This window comes from Squalius cephalus (genome assembly GCF_949319135.1).
Source record: "Squalius cephalus genome assembly, chromosome: 2".
NCBI classification, from domain to species: domain Eukaryota; kingdom Metazoa; phylum Chordata; class Actinopteri; order Cypriniformes; family Leuciscidae; genus Squalius; species Squalius cephalus.
Window position 1 is genome coordinate 63,107,605 of NC_137123.1, and position 25,295 is coordinate 63,132,899.

A 25,295-nucleotide genomic window follows, 5' to 3' on the forward strand; every position below is an offset into this window, starting at 1 on the left:
ACACACACACACACACACACCTGAAGGGGTTTGTTCTGAGATAACACACACATACACACAACACACACACACACCTGAAGGGGTTTATTCTGAGATCACACACACACACACACACACGCACCTGAAGGGGTTTATTCTGAGATAACATACACACATACACACACCTGAAGGGGTTTGTTCTGAGATCACACACACACACACACACACCTGAAGGGGTTTATTCTGAGATCACACACACACACACACACACACACACACACACACCCGAAGGGGGTTTATTCTGAGATAACACACACAGACACACACACACACACACACACACACACACACCTAAAGGGGGTTTATTCTGAGATAACATTCACACACACACACACACACACACACACACCTAAAGGGGGTTTATTCTGAGATAACACACACACACACACACACACACACACACACACACCTAAAGGGGGTTTATTCTGAGATAACACACACACACACACACACACACACACACACACACCTAAAGGGGGTTTATTCTGAAATAACATTCACACACACACACACCTGAATAAACCGAGGGTATAACCGAGTTATTCTGGTAATATAACGCTGGATGGAGCGATTGACCAATCGGTTGACCTTCAGTTTATTCTGAGATAACACACACACACACACACACACACACACACACACACACACACACCTGAAGGGGGTTTATTCTGAGATAACACACACAGACACACACACACACACACACACACACACACACACACACACACACACACACCTAAAGGGGGTTTATTCTGAGATAACATTCACACACACACTCCTGAAGGGGGTTTATTCTGAGATAACACACACACACACACACACACACCTGAAGGGGGTTTATTCTGAGATAACACACACACACACACACTCACACACCTGAAGGGGTTTATTCTGAGATCTCACACACACACACACACACACACACACACACACACACACACCTGAAGGGGTTTATTCTGAGATAACACACACACACACACACACACACACACACACACACACCTGAAGGGTTTTTTTCTGAGATAACATACATACACACCTGAAGGGGTTTATTCTGAGATAAAACACACACACACACACACACACACACACACACACACACACACACACACACACACCTGAAGGGGTTTGTTCTGAGATAACACACACATACACACAACACACACACACACCTGAAGGGGTTTATTCTGAGATCACACACACACACACACACACACCTGAAGGGGTTTATTCTGAGATAACATACACACATACACACACCTGAAGGGGTTTGTTCTGAGATCACACACACACACACCTGAAGGGGTTTATTCTGAGATCACACACACACACACACACACACACACACACCCGAAGGGGGTTTATTCTGAGATAACACACACAGACACACACACACACACACACACACACACCTAAAGGGGGTTTATTCTGAGATAACATTCACACACACACTCCTGAAGGGGGTTTATTCTGAGATAACACACACACACACACACACACACACACACCTAAAGGGGGTTTATTCTGAGATAACACACACACACACACACACACACACACACACACACACACACACACACCTAAAGGGGGTTTATTCTGAAATAACATTCACACACACACACCTGAATAAACCGAGGGTATAACCGAGTTATTCTGGTAATATAACGCTGGATGGAGCGATTGACCAATCGGTTGACCTTCAGTTTATTCTGAGATAACACACACACACACACACACACACACACACACACACACACACACACACACACACCTGAAGGGGGTTTATTCTGAGATAACACACACAGACACACACACACACACACACACACACACACACACACACACCTAAAGGGGGTTTATTCTGAGATAACATTCACACACACACTCCTGAAGGGGGTTTATTCTGAGATAACACACACACACACACACACACACCTGAAGGGGGTTTATTCTGAGATAACACACACACACACACACACACACACACACACACACCTGAAGGGGGTTTATTCTGAGATAACACACACACACACACACACACACACACACACACACACACCTAAAGGGGGTTTATTCTGAGATAACATTCACACACACACTCCTGAAGGGGGTTTATTCTGAGATAACACACACACACACACACACACACACACACACACACACACACCTGAAGGGGGTTTATTCTGAGATGACAACCGGCTGGATGTACATTATCCCGCTTATCACACGGCTACTTGCCACATAAGTAAATAATTAGACACGAAATATTGATCTAAGTTGAAATATTTCATCAGCTCTTTAAACACAAAGCTTCGCGGAGAGAGAAGTTTCAGCGGCAAGATCAAACTAGACGGACATTTAAGAGTATACAGTCATAACACTTATTACACAGCATTTCACCAGATTAATAATTATGGGATCAGAGATATTGATTTCAGATTAAACTGTTTTAAAATCGTACCAGTTTGTATCTTATAATCCAACAGTGTATAAAACAATAGTCACAAAATGGCAGCAGAGCGTTTGTATGAAACGAGAGAGAGCGAGTCCACAATACTGGATGGCATAGTTAAATAACTGTACACAAAATATTGATTCGACTGAGTTTTAATATTTTATTAGCTCACCAAATGCAAAACTTTCATGAAGAAAAAAACGAAGAAAAGCCTGTGTTTCTGTTTTCAGAGGTTGTTATCTGGGAAAAAATTAGTCAGGGTGCCCCTCACAAAAATGTGGGGAAAATCTTTGAGAGCCCTATATCCAAAATGGCTGCCGTCAGCCAAGCTGGAAATTAACTTTTTAATGGTTTTGGCCACAGTTCTGCATAATACATGGTTTCTGAGGCTATTTGGGTCATGCAATTCATAAATTATGTAGATTTATTGATTTGACCTATTTTTGACCTTCAAATTCAAGATGGCCGCCAATTTTTGGCTCTTTAAGGCGAAACACTACAGGTGAATAGGGTAAATTTTTTAACTTGCAGATATCACCATGAAACTTTGCCAGTTGATTACTCGCATAAATAGGAGGAAAAAATGTATTGCAAGTTTTCTGTAATTTTTTGTTTAAATATGCTAATCAGGCTATATCTAATTAAATATGCGCTAATTTGCATATATTTTGAAGTGACGAATCTGACCATTGAAAAAAACAAGGTTCAAAATTATTTGTGCATTTTGTTGATATATTCAATGAAAAGACATTACAAGATACATTACAAGAATATCTCCTTTTGAACCCTGTAAATCAGAAAATACTGCCAATAGCCTTAAATTCATTTCGGCCCTATTTTTAGCCATAAAATGTCATATAAATCAGGCCAAGAATGATGTATCAACAAATCCCTCTGGACAAACCACAATATGAGAATCGCCCAGAGTGTTCCCATAGACTTACATTCAAAGATGTTTTTTTTCGAACTGCAGGAACTGCAATGCATTCTCTATGGGTTCCGGGAGGGCTCGCACTAACGTGCTTACGTCATCATACGTATCCTTAACTTGTGCAGCGATTGTGGGAACAAACATACACTATTAAAAAATCAATTAAGTGACAAATAATATTTGAAAACAATTTTGAATTTGAACAACAAGAAAAAATGAAACACTACTTTAATATCTTTATCAAATGTGATTAAAAAAATAAAAAAGAGAACGAGAGCGAGAGAGACTGTTGGGACATCTCGCGAGTTGAGGCCAGTTGAACTTGAACAACGTCATGGCGAACGCAGTTAATTCAATCGTGTCATAAAATTTTTGATCACTTTGCTACTTTGAAAGAGAGAAAAGCAAAATTTCAGTATAAGTAAGCAGTGTATTAAGCGAGTAATGTGATGTAAGCAGTGTAATAATAGTGAGTAATGTGCAGGGTTCGTACGGGTGCTTGAAATCCTTGAAAGTGCTTGAATTTTGATGTTTAAGGTTTGAAAAGTGCTTAAATTTTGGATAAAATGCTTGAAAATGTAACTATTTCTTTCACAACAAATATTTATCTGACGGAATAGTTTGTTTATTAAATGGAGAATGTAGCCCTTCAGATTCAGAGCGATTTGCGCTACGCTGGCCAGAGCAAGTAGCGTAAATAGTGAGTTATGTGATTTCAGTTGTTTCTTATTAAATTGAAATTGGAGTAAACGTTTTTGGAGATTCGCATCCTGGCTGGGCTTTGTTTGAATTGATTTTGACTTGCTGCTGAATTGTTAACACTCATATAGAAACAAACAAGGAGATTTATTGTAAGAGTCACTTTATTTTTCTTTAATATTAAAGTAGTGAAGTTGCCTTTACATGCTTAAGCTGTTAATTTATCCATTGCATGGGTGGACCGTATCCTTATCAATCATCCAAACATTTGCCCCCCCCTGAGAGATTTTGCAGGAGCCGCCACTGCCACAGAGCCGTGTAATAATGCACATTATACACTGCGCTCTAAATCTACACTTCAAGGCCTGATGTTGTTCAGTGTACTGTCGGCTGACTCTGTAAATGTCGCCTATATCGTCCAGCTAAATGCATTGACTGACCGTGAGTTTCTTTTATTTATAGGTCAAGTTAGACAGATGATCAGTGAAGAAGAGCAGAAGGATGAAGAGCGTCCTAAGACGTCGCATCTGATGATTCCCGCGGCGTACAGCTCTGGAGTGACTCTCTTCGCTCTCAGAGACTCGGATGTTGGTCGAGAACTTCTCCACACGCCGGAACTGCCTCTGCTGTGAAGCGACACTTTTAAATCCACACTCTTAAAAGTAAAGGTTCTTTATAAGGTTCGGTTCCATGAAGAACCTTTAACATCCATGGAACCTTTACGCTTCTCAAAAGGTTCTTTATAAGGTTCGGTTCCATGAAGAACCTTTAACATCCATGGAACCTTTACGCTTCTCAAAAGGTTCTTTATAAGGTTCATTAACGGTTCCATGAAGAACCTTTAACATCCATGGAACCTTTACGCTTCTCAAAAGGTTCTTTATAAGGTTCGGTTCCATGAAGAACCTTTAACATCCATGGAACCTTTACGCTTCTCAAAAGGTTCTTTATAAGGTTCGGTTCCATGAAGAACCTTTAACATCCATGGAACCTTTACGCTTCTCAAAAGGTTCTTTATAAGGTTCATTAACGGTTCCATGAAGAACCTTTAACATCCATGGAACCTTTACGCTTCTCAAAAGGTTCTTTATAAGGTTCATTAATGGTTCCATGAAGAACCTTTAACACCCATGGAACCTTTACACTCCTCAAAAGGTTCTTTATAAGGTTCATTAACGGTTCCATGAAGAACCTTTACGCTTCTCAAAAGGTTCTTTATAAGGTTCTTTGACGGTTCCATGAAGAACCTTTAACATCCATGGAACCTTTACGCTCCTCAAAAGGTTCTTTATAAGGTTCTTTTACGGTTCCATGAAGAACCTTTACATCCATGGAACCTTTACACTCCTCAAAAGGTTCTTTATAAGGTTCATTTACGGTTCCATGAAGAACCTTTAACATCCATGGAACCTTTACGCTTCTCAAAAGGTTCTTTATAAGGTTCATTTACGGTTCCATGACGAACCTTTAACATCCATGGAACCTTTACGCTTTTCAAAAGGTTCTTTATAAGGTTCATTAACGGTTCCATGAAGAACCTTTAACATCCATGGAACCTTTACGCTTCTCAAAAGGTTCTTTATAAGGTTCTTTGACGGTTCCATGAAGAACCTTTAACACCCATGGAACCTTTACACTCCTCAAAAGGTTCTTTATAAGGTTCATTAACGGTTCCATGAAGAACCTTTACGCTTCTCAAAAGGTTCTTTATAAGGTTCTTTGACGGTTCCATGAAGAACCTTTAACATCCATGGAACCTTTACGCTCCTCAAAAGGTTCTTTATAAGGTTCTTTTACGGTTCCATGAAGAACCTTTACATCCATGGAACCTTTACACTCCTCAAAAGGTTCTTTATAAGGTTCATTTACGGTTCCATGAAGAACCTTTAACATCCATGGAACCTTTACGCTTCTCAAAAGGTTCTTTATAAGGTTCATTTACGGTTCCATGAAGAACCTTTAACATCCATGGAACCTTTACGCTCCTCAAAAGGTTCTTTATAAGGTTCATTTACGGTTCCATGAAGAACCTTTAACATCCATGGAACCTTTATGCTTCTCAAAAGGTTCTTTATAAGGTTCATTAACGGTTCCATGAAGAACCTTTAACATCCATAGAACCTTTACGCTTCTCAAAAGGTTCTTTATAAGGTTCATTAATGGTTCCATGAAGAAACTTTAACATCCATGGAACCTTTACGCTTCTCAAAAGGTTCTTTATAAGGTTCATTAATGGTTCCATGAAGAAACTTTAACATCCATGGAACCTTTACGCTCCTCAAAAGGTTCTTTATAAGGTTCATTTACGGTTCCATGAAGAACCTTTACATCCATGGAACCTTTACACTCCTCAAAAGGTTCTTTATAAGGTTCATTTACGGTTCCATGACGAACCTTTAACATCCATGGAACCTTTACACTCCTCAAAAGGTTCTTTATAAGGTTCATTTACGGTTCCATGAAGAACCTTTAACATCCATGGAACCTTTACGCTCCTCAAAAGGTTCTTTATAAGGTTCATTAATGGTTCCATGAAGAACCTTTACATCCATGGAACCTTTACACTCCTCAAAAGGTTCTTTATAAGGTTCATTTACGGTTCCATGACGAACCTTTAACATCCATGGAACCTTTATGCTTCTCAAAAGGTTCTTTATAAGGTTCATTAACGGTTCCATGAAGAACCTTTAACATCCATGGAACCTTTACGCTTCTCAAAAGGTTCTTTATAAGGTTCATTAATGGTTCCATGAAGAAACTTTAACATCCATGGAACCTTTACGCTTATCAAAAGGTTCTTTTATAAGGTTCATTAATGGTTCCATGAAGAAACTTTAACATCCATGGAACCTTTACGCTCCTCAAAAGGTTCTTTATAAGGTTCATTTACGGTTCCATGAAGAACCTTTACATCCATGGAACCTTTACACTCCTCAAAAGGTTCTTTATAAGGTTCATTTACGGTTCCATGACGAACCTTTAACATCCATGGAACCTTTACGCTTCTCAAAAGGTTCTTTATAAGGTTCATTAACGGTTCCATGAAGAACCTTTAACATCCATGGAACCTTTACGCTTCTCAAAAGGTTCTTTATAAGGTTCATTAATGGTTCCATGAAGAACCTTTAACATCCATGGAACCTTTACGCTTCTCAAAAGGTTCTTTATAAGGTTAATTTATGGTTCCATGAAGAACCTTTAACATCCATGGAACCTTTACGCTTCTCAAAAGGTTCTTTATAAGGTTCATTAATGGTTCCATGAAGAAACTTTAACATCCATGGAACCTTTACGCTTCTCAAAAGGTTCTTTATAAGGTTAATTTATGGTTCCATGAAGAACCTTTAACATCCATGGAACCTTTACGCTTCTCAAAAGGTTCTTTATAAGGTTAATTTATGGTTCCATGAAGAACCTTTAACATCCATGGAACCTTTACGCTTCTCAAAAGGTTCTTTATAAGGTTCATTAATGGTTCCATGAAGAAACTTTAACATCCATGGAACCTTTACGCTTCTCAAAAGGTTCTTTATAAGGTTAATTTATGGTTCCATGAAGAACCTTTAACATCCATGGAACCTTTACGCTCCTCAAAAGGTTCTTTATAAGGTTCATCAATGGTTCCATGAAGAAACTTTAACATCCATGGAACCTTTACGCTTCTCAAAAGGTTCTTTATAAGGTTAATTTACGGTTCCATGAAGAACCTTTAACATCCATGGAACCTTTACGCTTCTCAAAAGGTTCTTTATAGTGGAAAAAGGTTCTTTAGATTATTCAAATGTTCTTTGCACTAAGAAAATTTGTTTTCTTAATTTTACTGAAAGGTTCTTTGTGGAACCAAAAATTGTTCTTCTGTGACATCTGTGGAAAAATAAACTTTTGGAACCTTTATTTTTAAGAGTGCATGCTGATGATGATGAAATCTACAGCTAATTAAGTTATTAAGGATCAATATCATGTCTGTTTTTATTCTTGGGATTTTAAATAGATGTGTTTTTTGTGTTAACAATATTGTTTTTTCATGTTAAGCGTTTATTTGTTGACAGCATCATGTTTATCAAATAAAAGGCAAGAAATGCACATGTTTGTCCTATTGGGAACCTATTGTTTCAAAAGATCTAGTTTGTTTTGTGTTGTGTTGGAATTTTTTTAAGGATTTATTGTGATAGAAATTTCAATAGGAAACCTGTGCGCATTCCTTGAGGATTCTGGAACTCGAAATCGTGACATAAACTACATTTCCCAAAATTCTCCACGACCTCTGAAAGGAAGTTGATAAAACTGAAACTTGCATCTTGAAGGGTTTATAAAAAGTTTAAACTCCCAAACACTATATTATATATTTATTTTACACATCCATCTCATATCCGAGATCTACGACACGGTTTGTACTTTCATTTTTTGTAACCATGTGCAGTCTAGAGTCAAGGAGTCCGATTCATTTTGAGCGAATCGATTCGTTCGGACGGTTCGGTTCAGTTAATCAATAAAAATGAAATATTTGTTATATACTACTGTTTTCACTTGAGATAGGTTACACTTTGTAAACGCATATAAAGGAAGCTCGTTTTCGCACGGAATAAATTTAATTGCGACTTTTATCGTACATGTCCTACTTTTTTCAAAATTGAAATATAAACTCGCAATTTTGAGGAAAAAAGGCTAGACTTGTAAGGTAAAAGTCTCCATTATTATTTTTTTTCGCGGCGGAAACCTTCCATAGTGTATGGATATTCTGTTTATGATCTCACCCATAGACTGTAAAATAAGATCTCAGATAATATACAATTCACTTGGTCTAACCGAATCATTAAAAAGAACCGATTCAAAAGAATGAATTGAACGTCAGTAGCGTGTCCAGCACGTGGTTCCTGTTGTGAGTGTAAAACACACTCTGGTCTTCTGTCCAGCTCTCAAACACGACCTGAACGAGACACAGGATCCCGACTGTATCCTGCACTTCATCAGAAATAACGTAAGTGAGCAATTACACCTACAGAAGCAACAAATACACGGCCTAACAACTTTAAGAGGATAACTTAGGAACTGCATGAAAGTTATTCATTGTTTTAGCAGTCTGACTGATGGTGCATCATGATTTATTATGCAGTGCTGAATGTTTTACAGGTTTTTGAATATGTTTCATGGTAATATCTTGTCTTTTTGGACATGTTCATTAAACATGGTGATATCATGACATTAAATATGGGAGTCCTTTACAACTACAACAAGTGCATAGTACCACCATTTTTCTTTTGAGAGTTGTGTCTGAAACAGCAAAACATGTTCGTGCATGATAATTGCTAATGCATTTCAAGACAGATCTAATGCATAATCATTAATATGCATGCATGTGTTGCATTTAGTGTTCTTAAAAACGTCCAAATTAGAGGTAAATGAGCAGCAAACGCTGGATCTCGTGATGCGAGTCACTCATGTGATGCTTGTTAACATTCTCCCAGTGATTGTGTGTTTAATTGATTTGTGATCATCAGTTATCCACATCCACTCTTGCTCAACCCGAGGAATTGTGTCAGTGGGTTTTGAAGCCAAAGTTCAACTTAAAGAGTCTTGTTTTCAAAGTTACTTGATGGTATTTTCCATGCAAATGTAATGCAATGTTTTGTGCAGATGCACAGTGATTTTGTGCACTAATGCACACTAGTGTTACAGTGTTTGTGATGTTAATGTCTGCTGGGATTTAAGGTCTGGCATCAGCACTGAAAGGTCAATGGCAGGAGATGAGATCAAACTCGCATCAGTGCATCCTATAGGTCAAACCCTTCATGCAATCAAACCGCCTCTTTAGATGATATAAAAACTATATGGCATGCATGATGCAGATAGTGACATTTTGTGAGATAGTGACGACTAATATATCAGAGATTATCGGTTTCCGCCAATAACTGTGTGCAAAAATCTGCAGCACAGTTTTTAATTAAATCATTTGATAAATAAATACACAATCTATTTTAGTGAACGTGAACTATCAATGAAAAATACAACTAATAATTTCATTCAATGATGTTAAACTCAACATTTACTAATACATTATTCAAATCAAATGTTGCATCTGGTCATATTATTTAATGGACCTGAGCTAACATTAACTAACAATCAACTGTTGTATTTTTATTAACTATAAATAATGTTGCTCATTGTTAGTTAATGCATGAATTAACTATCTAAAAGGACCTTACTGTAAAGTGTTTCCAATTATTTATTGGTTAAAATACTATTCAAAATTATTTATTTTAATGATGGTGTTTTATTAATTTATTCAATTATATACTAATAATTAATATTCAATTATTTACTTTTATTTTTTACACTATAATTAAATGAATGGCAGAGTTGAGTCTAAGAGTCTAAGACTAATGACAGGGATGTTACTGTAGTCTTATTAATTATTTATTAAAATATGTATTTAATTCTTTCAAATAAATTAATATTTATTCAATGTTTGTATTTTTTGACACTAACTAAATTAAATAGCACAATTTCTCATAATTATGCCAATCGTTGAGAACAAGATTTTGTATTAATTAAACACTAATTAATACAACTAATATTCAATTATTTACTTTATTAAATGGCAGAGTTGTGTCTAAGGTCTCATAATGATGCCAATAGGTTTGCACAAGATTAATTAAACACTAATTAAAGGGAGATTTTTGTAAAGTCTTAAATATATTTTTTAAAACTATTACGTTTATAGAAATGTTGTTGTTTTTTTTCGTTTTTTTTTTTAAATAAATAAATTTATTTATTAATTTTTGACACTAGTCCAACTCCTCATATTGATGCCAGTAGTCGTATATGAGATCATTGCATGTGTTTATGTTGAGGTCATGTGATCGTACAGGTCAGAGGTCATGGCGGAGCGGGTGCTGGTGGTTGGCGGTGGCGGTCGCGAACACGCACTAGCATGGAAGTTAGCGCAGTCGCCTCTCGTTCAGCAGGTCCTCGTGGCTCCTGGGAACGCCGGCACTGCCAACAGCGGCAAGATCTGCAACTCGGGTGAGACGTGAGGAATTAAAAACACAAGCTTTCATGATAATGCATTGTGTTTTATTCAGAATTGTTTGGCTACGGCTCACTTGGAAGTTTAACAACCAACACTTTTCTAAAAGAACAACATGCATTGAAAAAAAAGCAGTGCTGGGCAACGATTAATCGCATCCAAAATAAAAGTTTGTGTTTATTAATATATATGTGTGTACTGTGTATAATTATGTTGAATATATAAATACACACATATGCATGTATACATTTAAAAAAAATGTTATTTATATATAAAATGTTTATAATATAAATTATTAGTAAAATGCGCTTAGAGAATCAATGAGTAATCGATTAGTTGAGTACTTACAAATTAAAAGTACAAGTATCAAGCTGTACGTAAAAATACGTGTATATGATAATGCATTGCGTTTTATTCATAAATGTTAGGCTACAACCCACACTTTTCTAAATGAACAACATGCATTTAAAAATATATATATATTTTTATGCATTAATTCATGTGCAAACTTTGTGTTTGCTTGTTATAATAATTTATAATATTTTATCTTATTTTTTTCCAGAGGTGTCTGTAAACAATCACTGTATTTTAGCGCAGTATTGTAAGGATCATAGCGTGGGACTCGTGGTTGTTGGTCCAGAAGTTCCTCTGGCTGCTGGTAAGACGCTTCATCTCTTCATTATTATTTTAATTAATTCATAAAATTACATTAGCATGATGTTAACACGATTAACACGTTGCTAGTATGATGCTAACATGATTGGCATGTTGCTAGTATGATGCTAACATGATTGGCATGTTGCTATTATGATGTTAAAACAATGAACATATTGCTAGAATAATGTTAACAAGATGAGCATGCTGCTAGTAAAATGCTAACTTGATTAGAATGCTGTTAGCATTAACACAATTAGCATGTTGTTAGTATGATGTTAACTCGATTAGCATGTTGATAATGCAATTTGCATATTGCTTGCATGATAGTAACATGGTTAGCATGTCTAGCATCATGCTAACACAATTAGCATGTTGTTAACATGTTTTAAGCAAGATGCTAATATGTTTGTTGTTAACATAATGCTATCATGTTTTAATGCCTCACTAGATGTTGTTAGCATGTTTTAGCATGATGCTAATACATTTTGACTTGTTTTGAATAATGGTTTAATAATGTAGCATTTTTTTAGCACTTAAATATGCATGTTCTAGCAGTTGTTTGTGCGCACATGTGGCACTCTCCAGATGTTGTGCTCTTGATGACTGAAGGAGTGTGTCTTAGGCATCGTGGACGATCTGACGGCCGCCGGCGTGTCGTGTTTCGGCCCGTCGGCGAAGGCTGCGCAGCTGGAAGCCAGTAAGAGTTTCTCCAAGTCCTTCATGGACCGTCACAACATTCCCACCGCCCGCTGGAGCTCCTTCACCGACCCGCAGGAGGCCTGCGAATACATCCGGGGGTAAACATCTACAACATATGCTGAGAGTTGCACAAAATATGATTAAAAAACAATCTTCTGTGGGAGCAATAAAATGCACATTTTAAAGTCGGCATGTAATGTAAGTTGTGCTAGTCTTTTCTTCCCTTATGCCGTATATCCGAGTGAAACACAAAAAACTGTTTTTTGCATGGTGTTAACATGGCTAGCATGATGCTAACATGTTGTTAACATGATTAGCTTGTTTCAAACATGATGCTAACACAATTAACGTGTTGATAACATGATTAGCATGATGCTAACATGATTTGCATGATGCTGACATGACGTTAACCTAATAAACATTTATTTTTATCATGTTTTAGGAATATGTTAACATGGTTAGCATTTTGTAGTAGCATGATACTAATATAAATAGCATGTGGTTAATATAATAACACGATTAGCATGTTTCTTGCATGTTTACATGATTAGCTTGTTACTAGCATGATGTTAACACAATTAGTGTGTTGCTAACATGATTAGTGTTGTTAACCAAATTAACATGTAGTTATCTTGTTTTTAACAAGATGTTAACACGATTAGCATGTTGTTAACTCAATTAGCATTTGCTTGCATTATGTTAACATGATAAACATGTTGTTAGCATTATGCTAACACAATTAGCATGTTGCTAACATGTTTTAATCAAGATGCTTATGTTTATCATTGTTAACATGGTTAGTTTGTTGTTAGCAACATGATAATCGTGTTAGCATGGTGCTAGTAACATGCTAATCATGTTAGCATGATTTCATTAAAAAATAAGGAATTTGACATTTTGATTTCATGCTGGTTTTACGATGCATCTAAAAACATTACATCACACTCTTGTAAAGTTCAGTAGAGATAGTGTGTGTTGTGTGTGTGTTCAGTGCTGAGTTTCCCGCTCTGGTGGTGAAGGCCAGCGGTTTGGCTGCTGGGAAGGGTGTCGTAGTCGCTCGCGATAAAGACGAGGCCTGTCAGGCGGTTCTGGACATCATGAAGGTCAGTCGCTCGCGGATGATTATATATTGGCACTGGATCTGTTTGTCTCTAGTTGAAAGAGTCCTTGGATGTTTCACAGTTATTTCACAATAATTCCCTGATTCAAAACGTGAGCTGGTCAAAAATAGTGTGAGGATTTTAGTCAAAACAAAATAATGCATTAGAATTTACTGCTGTGTAAATCCTGAAATATACAGATCCAACGTAACAGAATGTGTAGTAATTTGTATACAAGTAACAATTTTGTTTATATAAATGTTACAGGGCTGCCAACTCTCACGCATTGAGCGTGAGACTCACGCAATTGACACTTTTCACACGCTCTCACACCACACATCCATTTTCTCACGCACAGAAAAATTGCCGAGCAAAGAGGCACTTTTAATATTAAACTAATTCTCAGCTCTTAGATTCCGTCAATTTTATTACCAAATTCAGACAAAAATACGTTTGGCGCTTGTAAATGTGACGTGACAGATCGCTGAGCGCCTCAGTTCAAGTGCACGTGAACCGATCATCTGTTACTTTATTATTTAAAGATGCAGTACAACTTACCGAAAGTATACATAATATCGACCAATTAGTGTTTTTCAACCACGGAAAGAGGTTAATATAACAGCAGGAGAACAATTATGTCACATAACGTTACATTTACCTCAGGAGAGCCATTTAATGACCATAGCACGTTAACTGAATAGAAAAAGTAGCTAGAGAGGAGATTTTGCTGAGCACTATTACATATTTACTTATGTCATTAAATAATTGTTATTATAACAAAAACTGCATTATATTTCATTTAATTTGTTATTTTTAACATTTAATAATACCAGCAGATTGGGCCCTCTATGTTTACAGCATTAGGTGAGATTATTTTTTTAAATAAAATGTCAAATAAACATGTATCCAAATTAGTTCATATTGAATCAAAATCGGAATCAAATCACAAGAATGGAATTGAAATCTTGAAATTTTTGTCAAGCAATAATAAAAACTGTATCCTACCAGTCATTGTACAATGTAAACATTGTAACATGTTGTCACTAAACTTCATAAAATTCTATTTAGTTACCAAATGTTTTGACAATCACAATTACACTTATTGTGATGCAATATTTGTTTTTACATAACCCCCCCCCCCACCCCCCGCCAAAAAAAAAAAAAAAAAAATCTCACTCCAAGCTAAACTCAAAAGTTGGCAGCCCTGATGTTATGTATTTTTGGCTTGATAAGGTATTTAATGTGTTTGAAAAATACAGTAAAATAGTGAAATATTATTCGAATTTAAAAACGCTGTTTTCTATGTGAATATATAGTAAAGTGTAATTTATTCCTGTGATCAAAGCTGAATTTTCAGCATCATTACTCCAGTCTTCAGTGTCACATGATCCTTCAGAAATCACTCTAATATGATGATTTGATGCTCAAGAAACATTTCTGCTAATTATCAATGTTGAAAACAGTTTAATTTTTTGTGGAAACTGATGCATTTTATTTGTCAGGATTCTTTGATGAATATAAAGTTCAAAAGAACAGCATTTATTTGAAATAGAATCTTTTGTTACATTATTTGACACATTAAATGCGTTAAGTATTAATTTCTTGATGTTTCAGGACAAGGCGTTTGGTTCTGCTGGTGAGACTGTGGTGGTGGAAGAGTTGCTGGAAGGAGAGGAAGTGTCTGTAAGTACTTCCTGTTTAAAGGGATAGTTCACCCAAAAATTAAAATTAGCCCATGGTTTCTCAGTCATCCAAGGTGTATATGACATTCTTCTTTCAGACGAATACAATCAGAGATATATTATAAAATGTCGGCTAAAATAACTAGCTTCCATCAGACATTACGTTGTGCGTCAAGTTTAGTGTTACTCTTTCGCCATAAATCGATGTGTACGACCGTCTGCCGGAAGCTAGTTATTTTAGTCGATAAAGTTTTAAATATGGATATTTTTAAATATTAGAATGCATCGCTTCACTTCAGAAAGCCTTTATTAACCCCCCGGAGATGGGTGGAGCACTTTCATGATGGATACTAGATGCACTTTTATCATGATAGATGCACTTTTATGACGGACAGATGCACTTTTATGATGGATAGATGCACTTTTATGATGATAGATGCACTTTTATGATGATGGATGCACTTTTATGATGATGGATCCACTTTTATCATGATAGATGCACTTTTATGATGGATAGATGCACTTTTATGATGGATAGATGCACTTTTATCATGATAGATGCACTTTTATGATGCATAGATGCACTTTTATCATGGATAGATGCACTTTTATAGATGCACTTTTATGATGATAGATGCACTTTTATGATGGATAGATGCACTTTTATCATGATAGATGCACTTTTATCATGAATAGATGCACTTTTATAGATGCACTTTTATGATGATAGATGCACTTTTATGATGGATAGATGCACTTTTATGATGGATAGATGCACTTTTATCATGATAGATGCACTTTTATCATGGATAGATGCACTTATCATGGATAGATGCACTTATCATGGATAGATGCACTTTTATAGATGCACTTTTATGATGGACAGATGCACTTTTATGATGGACAGATGCACTTTTATGATGGATAGATGCACTTTTATGATGGATAGATGCACTTTTATGATGGATAGATGCACTTTTATGATGGATAGATGCACTTTTATGATGGATAGATGCACTTTTATGATGGATAGATGTACTTTTATAGATGCACTTTTATGATGGACAGATGCACTTTTATGATGATAGAAGCACTTTTATGATGGATAGATGCACTTTTATGATGGATAGATGCACTTTTATGATGGATAGATGTACTTTTATAGATGCACTTTTATGATGATAGATGCACTTTTATGATGGATAGATGCACTTTTATGATGTATATGATGCACTTTTATGGACTTTAAAACAGAAACGGCCATTCACCGTCATTATAAAGCTTGGAAGAGCCAGGCCATTTTATAACATAACTCTAAGAAGAATGTCATATACACCTAGGATGACTTGAGGGCGAGTAAATCATGGGCTAATTTTAATTTTTGGGTGAAGTATCCCTTTAAACCCTGGTGTTAATGAGGTGATCAGATCACACTAATCGTCTTGTCTGTTCTCAGTGTTTGTGTTTCAGCGACGGCGTCACAGTGTCACCGATGCCGCCGGCTCAAGATCACAAGCGTCTGATGGATGGAGACGAGGGACCGAACACGGGCGGCATGGGCGCGTACTGCCCGACACCACAGGTCAACATCTCGTACTAGAGCTGCGCGATTAACCCTTAAAAGATTCAAACACCCACGGGATCTTATGCCTGAATGACGACTATTTGGATCTATTCTGCCGTTTTCCCATCTGTCTTTAGTGTGTAATGTTGCTGTTGCAGCGTCAGTTATTCTCTATATCAACGGCTACGTTTACATGCAACCAAATAATCCGTTAGTAATGGGATTGACGGCTCAATCGGACTGAAAAGCCCTCATGTAAACTCCTTAATCGATCCGATGAGCTCGATCCAAGTGAAATTTCGATCCGATCGAGAGAACATGTAAACACTTGTGAAACTGAAAAAATTTAATCCAATTTGAAGCTTGTGACGTTGACGTATAAACGCGCACATCAACCTGATCACATGTTTAGCGTTCGTGTAAACACTCCATTCAGATTCATCAATCAGAAGGAATTCAGTCCGATTGAAACAAAAGTTATGCATGTAAACACAGCCAGTGTCAGTGTTTCTGAACTCCTGAAACGCCTCCATTGTAGTTCCGGGAACGAACACGTCACAATATTCCTCATTATAATAATTAATATGCAGAATAAAGGGGCGGGGCCTGGTTGAGTTAGTTAGTGGTGTGTTAAATTGGCGGTTATGGAAAGGGGCGGGGCATTTCCCAAACACACTTGAAGCACTCGACCAATCACAGCACACTGATCCAGCCGACCAATCAGAGCACAGAAGGCGGGGCTTCATAGAGACAGGAAGTAATCAGAGCGTTACTGACAGACTGGGAAGAGAGGAGCCGCAACAATGGAGAATATGAGGAGAATAATCAACATTCAAGCAGGAAAACCTGTTCTAGTAGAGCCTGAAACAACATCAAGACTTTGTAAAAGGGTATAATAGGTCATTTGACAAGTGTGATCACAGTGATTCAGACCTGAAGTATCACTGACACAGAAAGAGCAGTTGTTAGATGGATTCAAAAACAACTACACAATATCACAATTTCTGTTGTATTAATTCAAATGATCACAGAAGTACTGGGTTTAGAGTTGAAATATAAACACTGACGTCTATGGTAGGGTAAAGTAACTTGACGCTTTAAATAACGATTGTATCAATTACACCGTTACACCAGTAGGAGGCGACAATTTCAAAACATTCAAAAATGCTGATTCGTCCAGTAATGAGTCATTGAATCATTCACTCAAACCAATTTTGTTTGATTAATTCATATTAATTAAATAATTTTTGAATATACATTTTGTCCGAACCTCTAGTAAATTACATGTAATTTAGTTGTTGTAATTACATTTAGTTGTCTGTTCAGAATCATGATCTCTGTTTGAAAAAAAAAAAAAAAAAGAGATGATTCTCAATCTATCCAGAATCGTGCAGTTCTGTCTTATTTTTATCTTGGATACCTGTATTTTCGTGTGTGTATGTGTGTATGTATGTGTGTGTGTGTGTGTGTATATGTATATGTATGTATGTGTGTATATGTATGTATATATGTGTATGTGTATATGCATGTATATGTATATGTGTATGTGTATTTGTATGTGTGTATATGTGTATATGTATGTATGTATATGTGTAGTATGTATGTGTGTGTGTGTGTGTGTGTATATATGTATATGTATGTATGTGTGTGTGTATATGTATATGTATGTATGTGTGTATATGTATGTGTATATGTATGTATATATGTGTATGTATATGTGTGTGTATGTATGTGTATTTGTATGTATGTGTGTATATGTATGTGTATGTATGAATATATGTATGTGTTGATGGAGCTGTTGAATGTGTGTGAAGGTGTCGGAGGAAGAGCTGCAGGAGATCAAGAGATCCGTTCTGCAGAAAACCGTGGACGGCATGAGAGACGAGGGAACGCCGTATGTGGGTGAGTTACAGACAGACTAACACAGGGTTCCCACGGGTCCTTCAAGTCCTTGAAAGTTTGTGAATCTGAAGAAGGAAAAAAAAGTCAAGGCTCCGGAAAGTTTTAGAAAATAAACACACACAGACACAGTCCTTGATAGTGCTTGAATTTGTTTTGTGCAAGAAGTTTTCTGGAAAAATTCCATATTTTTTCCCTCCTGTCCGCTAATGTGTTATTTCGCCAACACTTCGTAGCCTATGCACACTAGCTTGCTTGATTTACGTTAGTTATGCGCATTTTCATGTTACGTTAAGTGTTAAGCTCGAAACTACTATGATGCTAACTCAACGGTTCATGGTTTCATGCTAAAGTTAATATCAGATCATTTTAGAATACAGTGTAGGATGTACCGAATATTCTTCAGTTTTATGCAAAACAGAAATACGACATAGAATATCAGATCTTTGTCATATGGCCAAAAAACAATGCCAAAAAAGTTTTTTTGACACATGAAAACTGTAACGATGTATCTTACAAGGTAACACGATGTAACCTTGCTCTCACTTGAAATGTGTCCCCACATTAAGTCCTTGAATTTTAGGGTATTGGACCTGGAAAGTCCTTGAAAGGTCCTTAATTTTGAAGTTTACCGAGGTGTGGGAACCCAGCTAACACAACTATATAACCCTTAACCTTGGGTTAATCCGTTACAGGGTTAACCCTAACTGAATCATACTGGACACACGGTTTAGGAGGCCTTTAAATGATCTCAGCTTTGCTGATAAACCTTATTATGATTACCTGATAATGCTGTCAAATCTGCAGTTTTTATCAAGTAGGCCTAAACATCAGAATAACTTTGATATTGTTGGTAATATTTAAACTGAACTGATCAACTCAGGTTTTCTTGATTACCCAGACATAAGTTCTCAAATCTTGAGGATCAAATATCAAAAAGGCTTTTGAGGAAGGTTTATTTGTTTGTATCTCTCAATCATTATTATATTGCATTGCATTACATGTTTTAAAGCGGCGGTATAATGCCCTTTTCACAAGATGTAAAATAAGTCTCTGATGTCCCCAGAGTGTGTGTGTGAAGTTTTAGCTCAAAATACCCCACAGATATTTTTATATCGCATGTTAAAATTGTCACTTTTTGAGGGTGAGCAAAAACGCACTGTTTTGAGTCTGTCCCTTTAAATGCAAATGAGCTGCTGCTCCCGGCACAGGGGGCGGAGCTACAACAGCTTGCACTCACACACACATGCACTGAAATTTTCAAAAACTTTTAGCCTTTTATGTTCAAACCGAAGTCAGACAATGATGGAGAGACTCAAGAAGAAGAGACAACATGTAGAAGCAACAGGACATTTCTGAATGGTTAGTTGATGAATTTATGAAGCTGATGTGTAGTTATCTTCTAGTCATTGATTAGCATATTCTGTCTTGATAATCTATAAATCGTGTTCAGGGGGCGGGGTTTATGTAAATTCTAGGGTTGGTGATGTCACTAACCCGGGAGGAATGTGGTGTAGTCTCTACCAGCCGTTTGTTGTAGTCCTTAAAAAGCGATTTCTGTAAAAGCAAATATCTCCCTTTGCTCTGAACTCTGAGCGTTGTAACTTTGCAGATGTTGTTTATGCTCAAACAGCAACATTACACACTAACTAAAGTTAGAAAAGTCAAATCATATTCAACCACCCCTTTAAACGACAGAGCTTTGATTATAAAGCTAAGCATTTAAAAAAAGAGCATTTAAGCATAAAAAGAAGATATTTTGAAGACTTTCCATGTAATTACAATAAAGAGGGACAGAACAGTGTTCCACATGTGTCATGCGCTGTACTTCATGTCTTCTGGAGTCATTCTGCAGAATTGAAACTTGAGTCGGAACAGAATGTTGTCGTTATTTTCCGTCAATCATTCTTCATCTCGCTCGTCTTCCTCTCAGGTGTTTTATACGCCGGACTGATGTTGACTAAACAGGGACCGAAAGTCCTCGAGTTCAACTGTCGCTTCGGTGACCCTGAGTGTCAGGTGAGATGATTCATAGCACATTTTATTCATGTAAGTTGTATGCTTTTGGCAAGTTGTATCTCAGGTGAGCATCAGTTGGCTCTGTGGACGTTTGATGTGCTGCTTTCTGTTGATCCTTGAGGCGAAATCTCACTGTATGAAATATAATGCCGTTGATATAATGACAGGGTGTTCAGGTAAACATCAATTACAACATCAGTGTTTTTTTTTCTTGTGACTTTTGGGGAATGCTCAATTATTTTGTATAAATGCCTTGCAGGCTTGTAGCTCTTTTCCATTAATGATAAGCCTAAAAAATGTCAAACAAAAAAAACAACATAAAACAGCAGTCCAAGTGACCTGTGCACGCATTACAACTCATTTGAAGTCATGTTTTCTTTTTTTTTTAAATTGCGAGGAATTGACTGAAAATATTGAAGCGCAGTTCCTTCAGTTACTCCATCTGATCTGATCGCAACATTTCAATATTTTCGGTCCGTTCCTCACAAAAAGAGTCCGATCTGTGAATCCAGTCAACTGATTCATTGTAACGAACCGACTCAAAAGAATCAGAATCATTCACTGATCCAGTCGTGTTAACAGCAGAAGGGGAAACGAATAATCAATGAATAGCCTCTTGAATCTGTGCGGTCGCTCGGCTGTGTGTGTGTCTCTGTCAGGTCCTGATGCCGTTGCTGAAGTCTGATTTATATGAGGTGTTGAAGAACACGCTCCGGTCGGACCTGAGCTCGAGTCCAGTGCAGTGGCTGGAGGACGGTGTGGCCGTCACTGTGGTCATGGCCAGCGGAGGATATCCCGGCTCATATAAGAAGGGTCTGGAGATCACCGGTGCGTTACCTGACACGTTTATGTATTTTATTTTATTTTATTATTGTATTATATTCTATCTTATTTTACACGTTTAAAATTAAAAAGTCCCACATTATACTAGCACGAAATTCATGGGACTCTTATTTTGAAATTTGTGCTTTACTACTTCCAGCTGCTCATTCATAAAAATGAGGGAGATACAATATGCACTCTTACAACCTTTTACAACATATAACAATATAAACATTGTAAACATGGTTGTAGGAGTGCATATTTTATCTCCCTTATTTTTATGAATGAGCAGCTGGTTGTAGTAAAGCACAGAAATTTCAAAATAAGAGTCCCATGAATTTGGGGCTAGTATAGTATGAATGTGTGTGAAGAATAGAAATGAAATACGGAAAAAAGCATACTACATCCGCCATGTCGTCATTTTCATGTGATTTAGCAGTGTCGCTTCACCTCCATTCATAAATCCTCTATAGTACTATTCTACTGTACTATATAGTATAAAAGTAGGCATATTCAGACACAGAGACAGGCTTTGATAGGGCAGTTTTGATGTCAAATGAATGAATCCTGTGCTCTTTTCTTTAGGTTTGTCCCGGGTGTCAGAGATGGGCGTTCAGGTGTTCCATGCAGGCACTGCGCTGAAGGAAGGGGGCGGGGTTATTACGAGTGGTGGGCGTGTCTTAACTGTGACTGCGGTCCGACCCACCCTTCAGAACGCCTTACGCTGCGCCAATGAAGCCGTGGCAGCGATCAGCTTCCCTGATGCCGTGTACCGGCGTGACATCGGCCACCGCGCCATCACGTACCTCACCCGCACCAGGTGTGTGTTCACACAGTAACCGGTTCACACCGCAACCCGTTCACACCTTAACCCGTTCACACCTTAACCCGTTCACACCGTAACCCGTTCACACCGTCACCCGTTCACACCGTCACCCGTTCACACCGTCACCCGTTCACACCGTCACCCGTTCACACCGTAACCCGGTTCACACCGCAACCCGTTCACACCGCAACCCGTTCACACCGTAACCCATTCACACCGTAACCGGTTCACACCACAACCCGGTTCACACCTGTTCACACACGCAACCTGTTCACACCCGTTCACACCATAAACCCGTTCACACCGTAACCCGGTTCACACCGTAACCAGTTCACACCGCAACCCGGTTCACACCGTAACCAGTTCACACCGTAACCAGTTCACACCGTAACCCGGTTCACACCGTAACCAGTTCACACCGTAACCAGTTCACACCGTAACCCGGTTCACACCGTAACCCGTTCACACCGTAACCCGGTTCACACCGTAACCCGTTCACACCGTAACCCGGTTCACACGTCACCCGTTCACACCGTAACCCGGTTCACACCGTAACCAGTTCACACCGTAACCCGGTTCACACCGTCACCCGTTCACACCGCAACCCAGTTCACACCGTAACCAGTTCACACCGTAACCCGGTTCACACCGTAACCCGTTCACACCGTAACCCGGTTCACACCGCAACCCGTTCACACCGCAACCCGTTCACACCGTAACCCGTTCACACCGTAACCCGTTCACACCGAAACCGGTTCACACCGTAACCAGTTCACACCGTAACCAGTTCACACCGTAACCCGGTTCACACCGTAACCCGTTCACACCGTAACCCGGTTCACACCGCAACCCGTTCACACCGCAACCCGTTCACACCGTAACCCGTTCACACCGTAACCCATTCACACCGTAACCCGTTCACACCGTAACCCGTTCACACCGTAACCCGTTCACACCGAAACCGGTTCACACCGCAACCCGTTCACACCTGTTCACACACACAACCTGTTCACACCCGTTCACACCGTAACCCGGTTCACACCGTAACCCGTTCACACCTGTTCACACACGCAACCTATTCACACCCGTTCACACCGTAACCCGGTTCACACCGCAACCCGTTCACACCCGTTCACACCGTAACCCGTTCACACCGCAACCGGTTCACACCGCAACCGGTTCACACGGTCACCCGTTCACACCGTCACCCGTTCACACCGTCACCCGTTCACACCGTCACCCGTTCACACCGTAACCCCTTCACAACGTAACCCGTTCACACCGCAACCGGTTCACACCCGTTCACACCGCAACCGGTTCACACCTTAACCCGTTCACACCGTCACCCCTTCACACGGCAACGTGTTCACACTGTAACACTTCAGATTTAATATCAGTGTAATGTCTGTGATTTGTATACATTTTTCTAATAAACAAAGTCATAAAGACAGTATTCTGGCCTTTTTTTATGTGTGTGTTGTCTGCAAATCAAGCATCACTAGCACTATTACAGCTGTGTTTTTAGAGTTATGTTTGTTTTGATCTCAAACCGTAACTATTAAAGTTCAGTCTGCCATAGCATTTTATTTATTTTCAGCTTTATTTAAAGAGATAGTTCACCCAAAAATTTAAATTAGCCCATGATTTACTCGCCCTCAAGTCATCCTAGGTGTATATGACATTCTTCTTTCAGACGAACACAATCGGGAGTTATATTAAAAAATGTCCTTGCTCTTCCCAGCTTTATAATGGCAGTGAATGGCCGTTTCTGTTTTGAAGTCCATAAAAGTGCATCATATCCATCATTAAAGTGCATCATATCCATGATAAAAGTGCATCTATCCATGATAAATGTGCATCTATCCATCATAAAAGTGCATCTATCAATGATAATGTGGGAGGATTTTGAGTTTGTTGCCCAGACGTGTTTGTTTGAACTGAGAGAGGCGTCACTTCACTTCAGAAGGCCTTTATACTTCACTTACAAAACCCCTGCAGACCCATGTGATGCACTTTAATGATGGATAGATGCACTTTAATGATGGATAGATGCACTTTTATCATGGATAGATGCACTTTAATGAGGATAGATGCACTTTTATGATGGATAGATGCACTTTTATGATGGATAGATGCACTTTTATGAGGATAGATGCACTTTTATGATGGATAGATGCACTTTTATGATGGATAGATGCACTTTTATCATGGATAGATGCACTTTTATGAGGATAGATGCACTTTAATGATGGATAGATGCACTTTTATCATGGATAGATGCACTTTTATGAGGATAGATGCACTTTTATGATGGATAGATGCACTTTTATGGACTTCAAAACCGAAACGGCCATTCACTGCCATTATAAAGCTTGGAAAAGCCAGGACAATTTTTTTTTATTTAACTCTGATAGTGTTCGTCTGAAAGAAGAATGTCATACACACCTAGGATGACTTGAGGGCGAGTAAATCATGGGCTAATTTTCATTTTTGGGTGAACTATCCCTTTCAAACAGTGAAATCTTTATGGTTTAAACAGTGCAATCATTGCATCATGGTGGTGTGTTTTTGTGCAGATAAGCAGCACTGATCACGCAGAGTTTGATTTGGTGATTTAGATCAGCTGACCGTTGTGTTTGTCCCACAGAGGACTGACGTATAAAGACAGTGGCGTGGACATCGCTGCTGGGAACAGACTCGTGGACTTGATCAAACCTCTGGCCAAGGCCACGTCTCGACCAGGTGATTCCTCAGATCAAACCTCAGATTGCTTCAGACCTTTATCGCATCACAGATCGCGTTATGCCAGTTTCACACAGCCTCGTAATTGTGTTTTTCCATTTCTGTAACCACAAGTTGATGTCTCCTCTCATTCA

The 25,295-nt window shown here is 38.2% G+C and overlaps 2 protein-coding genes across 4 annotated transcripts in view; both read left to right on the forward strand.

The window, feature by feature from the left end:
* Positions 1 to 25,295, forward strand: part of LOC307154265 (uncharacterized protein) — a 217,571-nt gene that overhangs the window by 9,664 nt on the left and 182,612 nt on the right. The window contains exon 5 of one of the 2 annotated variants that reach the window (XM_079864017.1): positions 4,587 to 4,765. In XM_079864017.1, the coding sequence (XP_079720143.1) occupies positions 4,587 to 4,756 (170 nt within the window). In that variant the 3' untranslated portion in view covers positions 4,757 to 4,765. Of the gene's footprint in view, positions 1 to 4,586; positions 8,226 to 25,295 lie in introns of those variants that run through there. The other variant, XM_079864018.1, reaches the window with a different exon arrangement.
* gart (phosphoribosylglycinamide formyltransferase) overlaps positions 8,965 to 25,295 on the forward strand; it is a 37,028-nt gene continuing 20,697 nt past the window's right edge. Inside the window, exons 1-12 of one of the 2 annotated variants that reach the window (XM_079863990.1) lie at positions 8,965 to 9,102; positions 10,993 to 11,147; positions 11,714 to 11,809; positions 12,431 to 12,605; positions 13,499 to 13,610; positions 15,222 to 15,290; positions 16,746 to 16,871; positions 18,668 to 18,755; positions 20,686 to 20,771; positions 21,431 to 21,599; positions 22,179 to 22,413; positions 25,067 to 25,161. In XM_079863990.1, coding sequence (XP_079720116.1) covers positions 11,003 to 11,147; positions 11,714 to 11,809; positions 12,431 to 12,605; positions 13,499 to 13,610; positions 15,222 to 15,290; positions 16,746 to 16,871; positions 18,668 to 18,755; positions 20,686 to 20,771; positions 21,431 to 21,599; positions 22,179 to 22,413; positions 25,067 to 25,161 — 1,396 coding nt within the window. In that variant the 5' untranslated portion in view covers positions 8,965 to 9,102; positions 10,993 to 11,002. The remainder of the gene's footprint in view (positions 9,103 to 10,992; positions 11,148 to 11,713; positions 11,810 to 12,430; positions 12,606 to 13,498; positions 13,611 to 15,221; positions 15,291 to 16,745; positions 16,872 to 18,667; positions 18,756 to 20,685; positions 20,772 to 21,430; positions 21,600 to 22,178; positions 22,414 to 25,066; positions 25,162 to 25,295) is intronic. The other variant, XM_079863989.1, reaches the window with a different exon arrangement.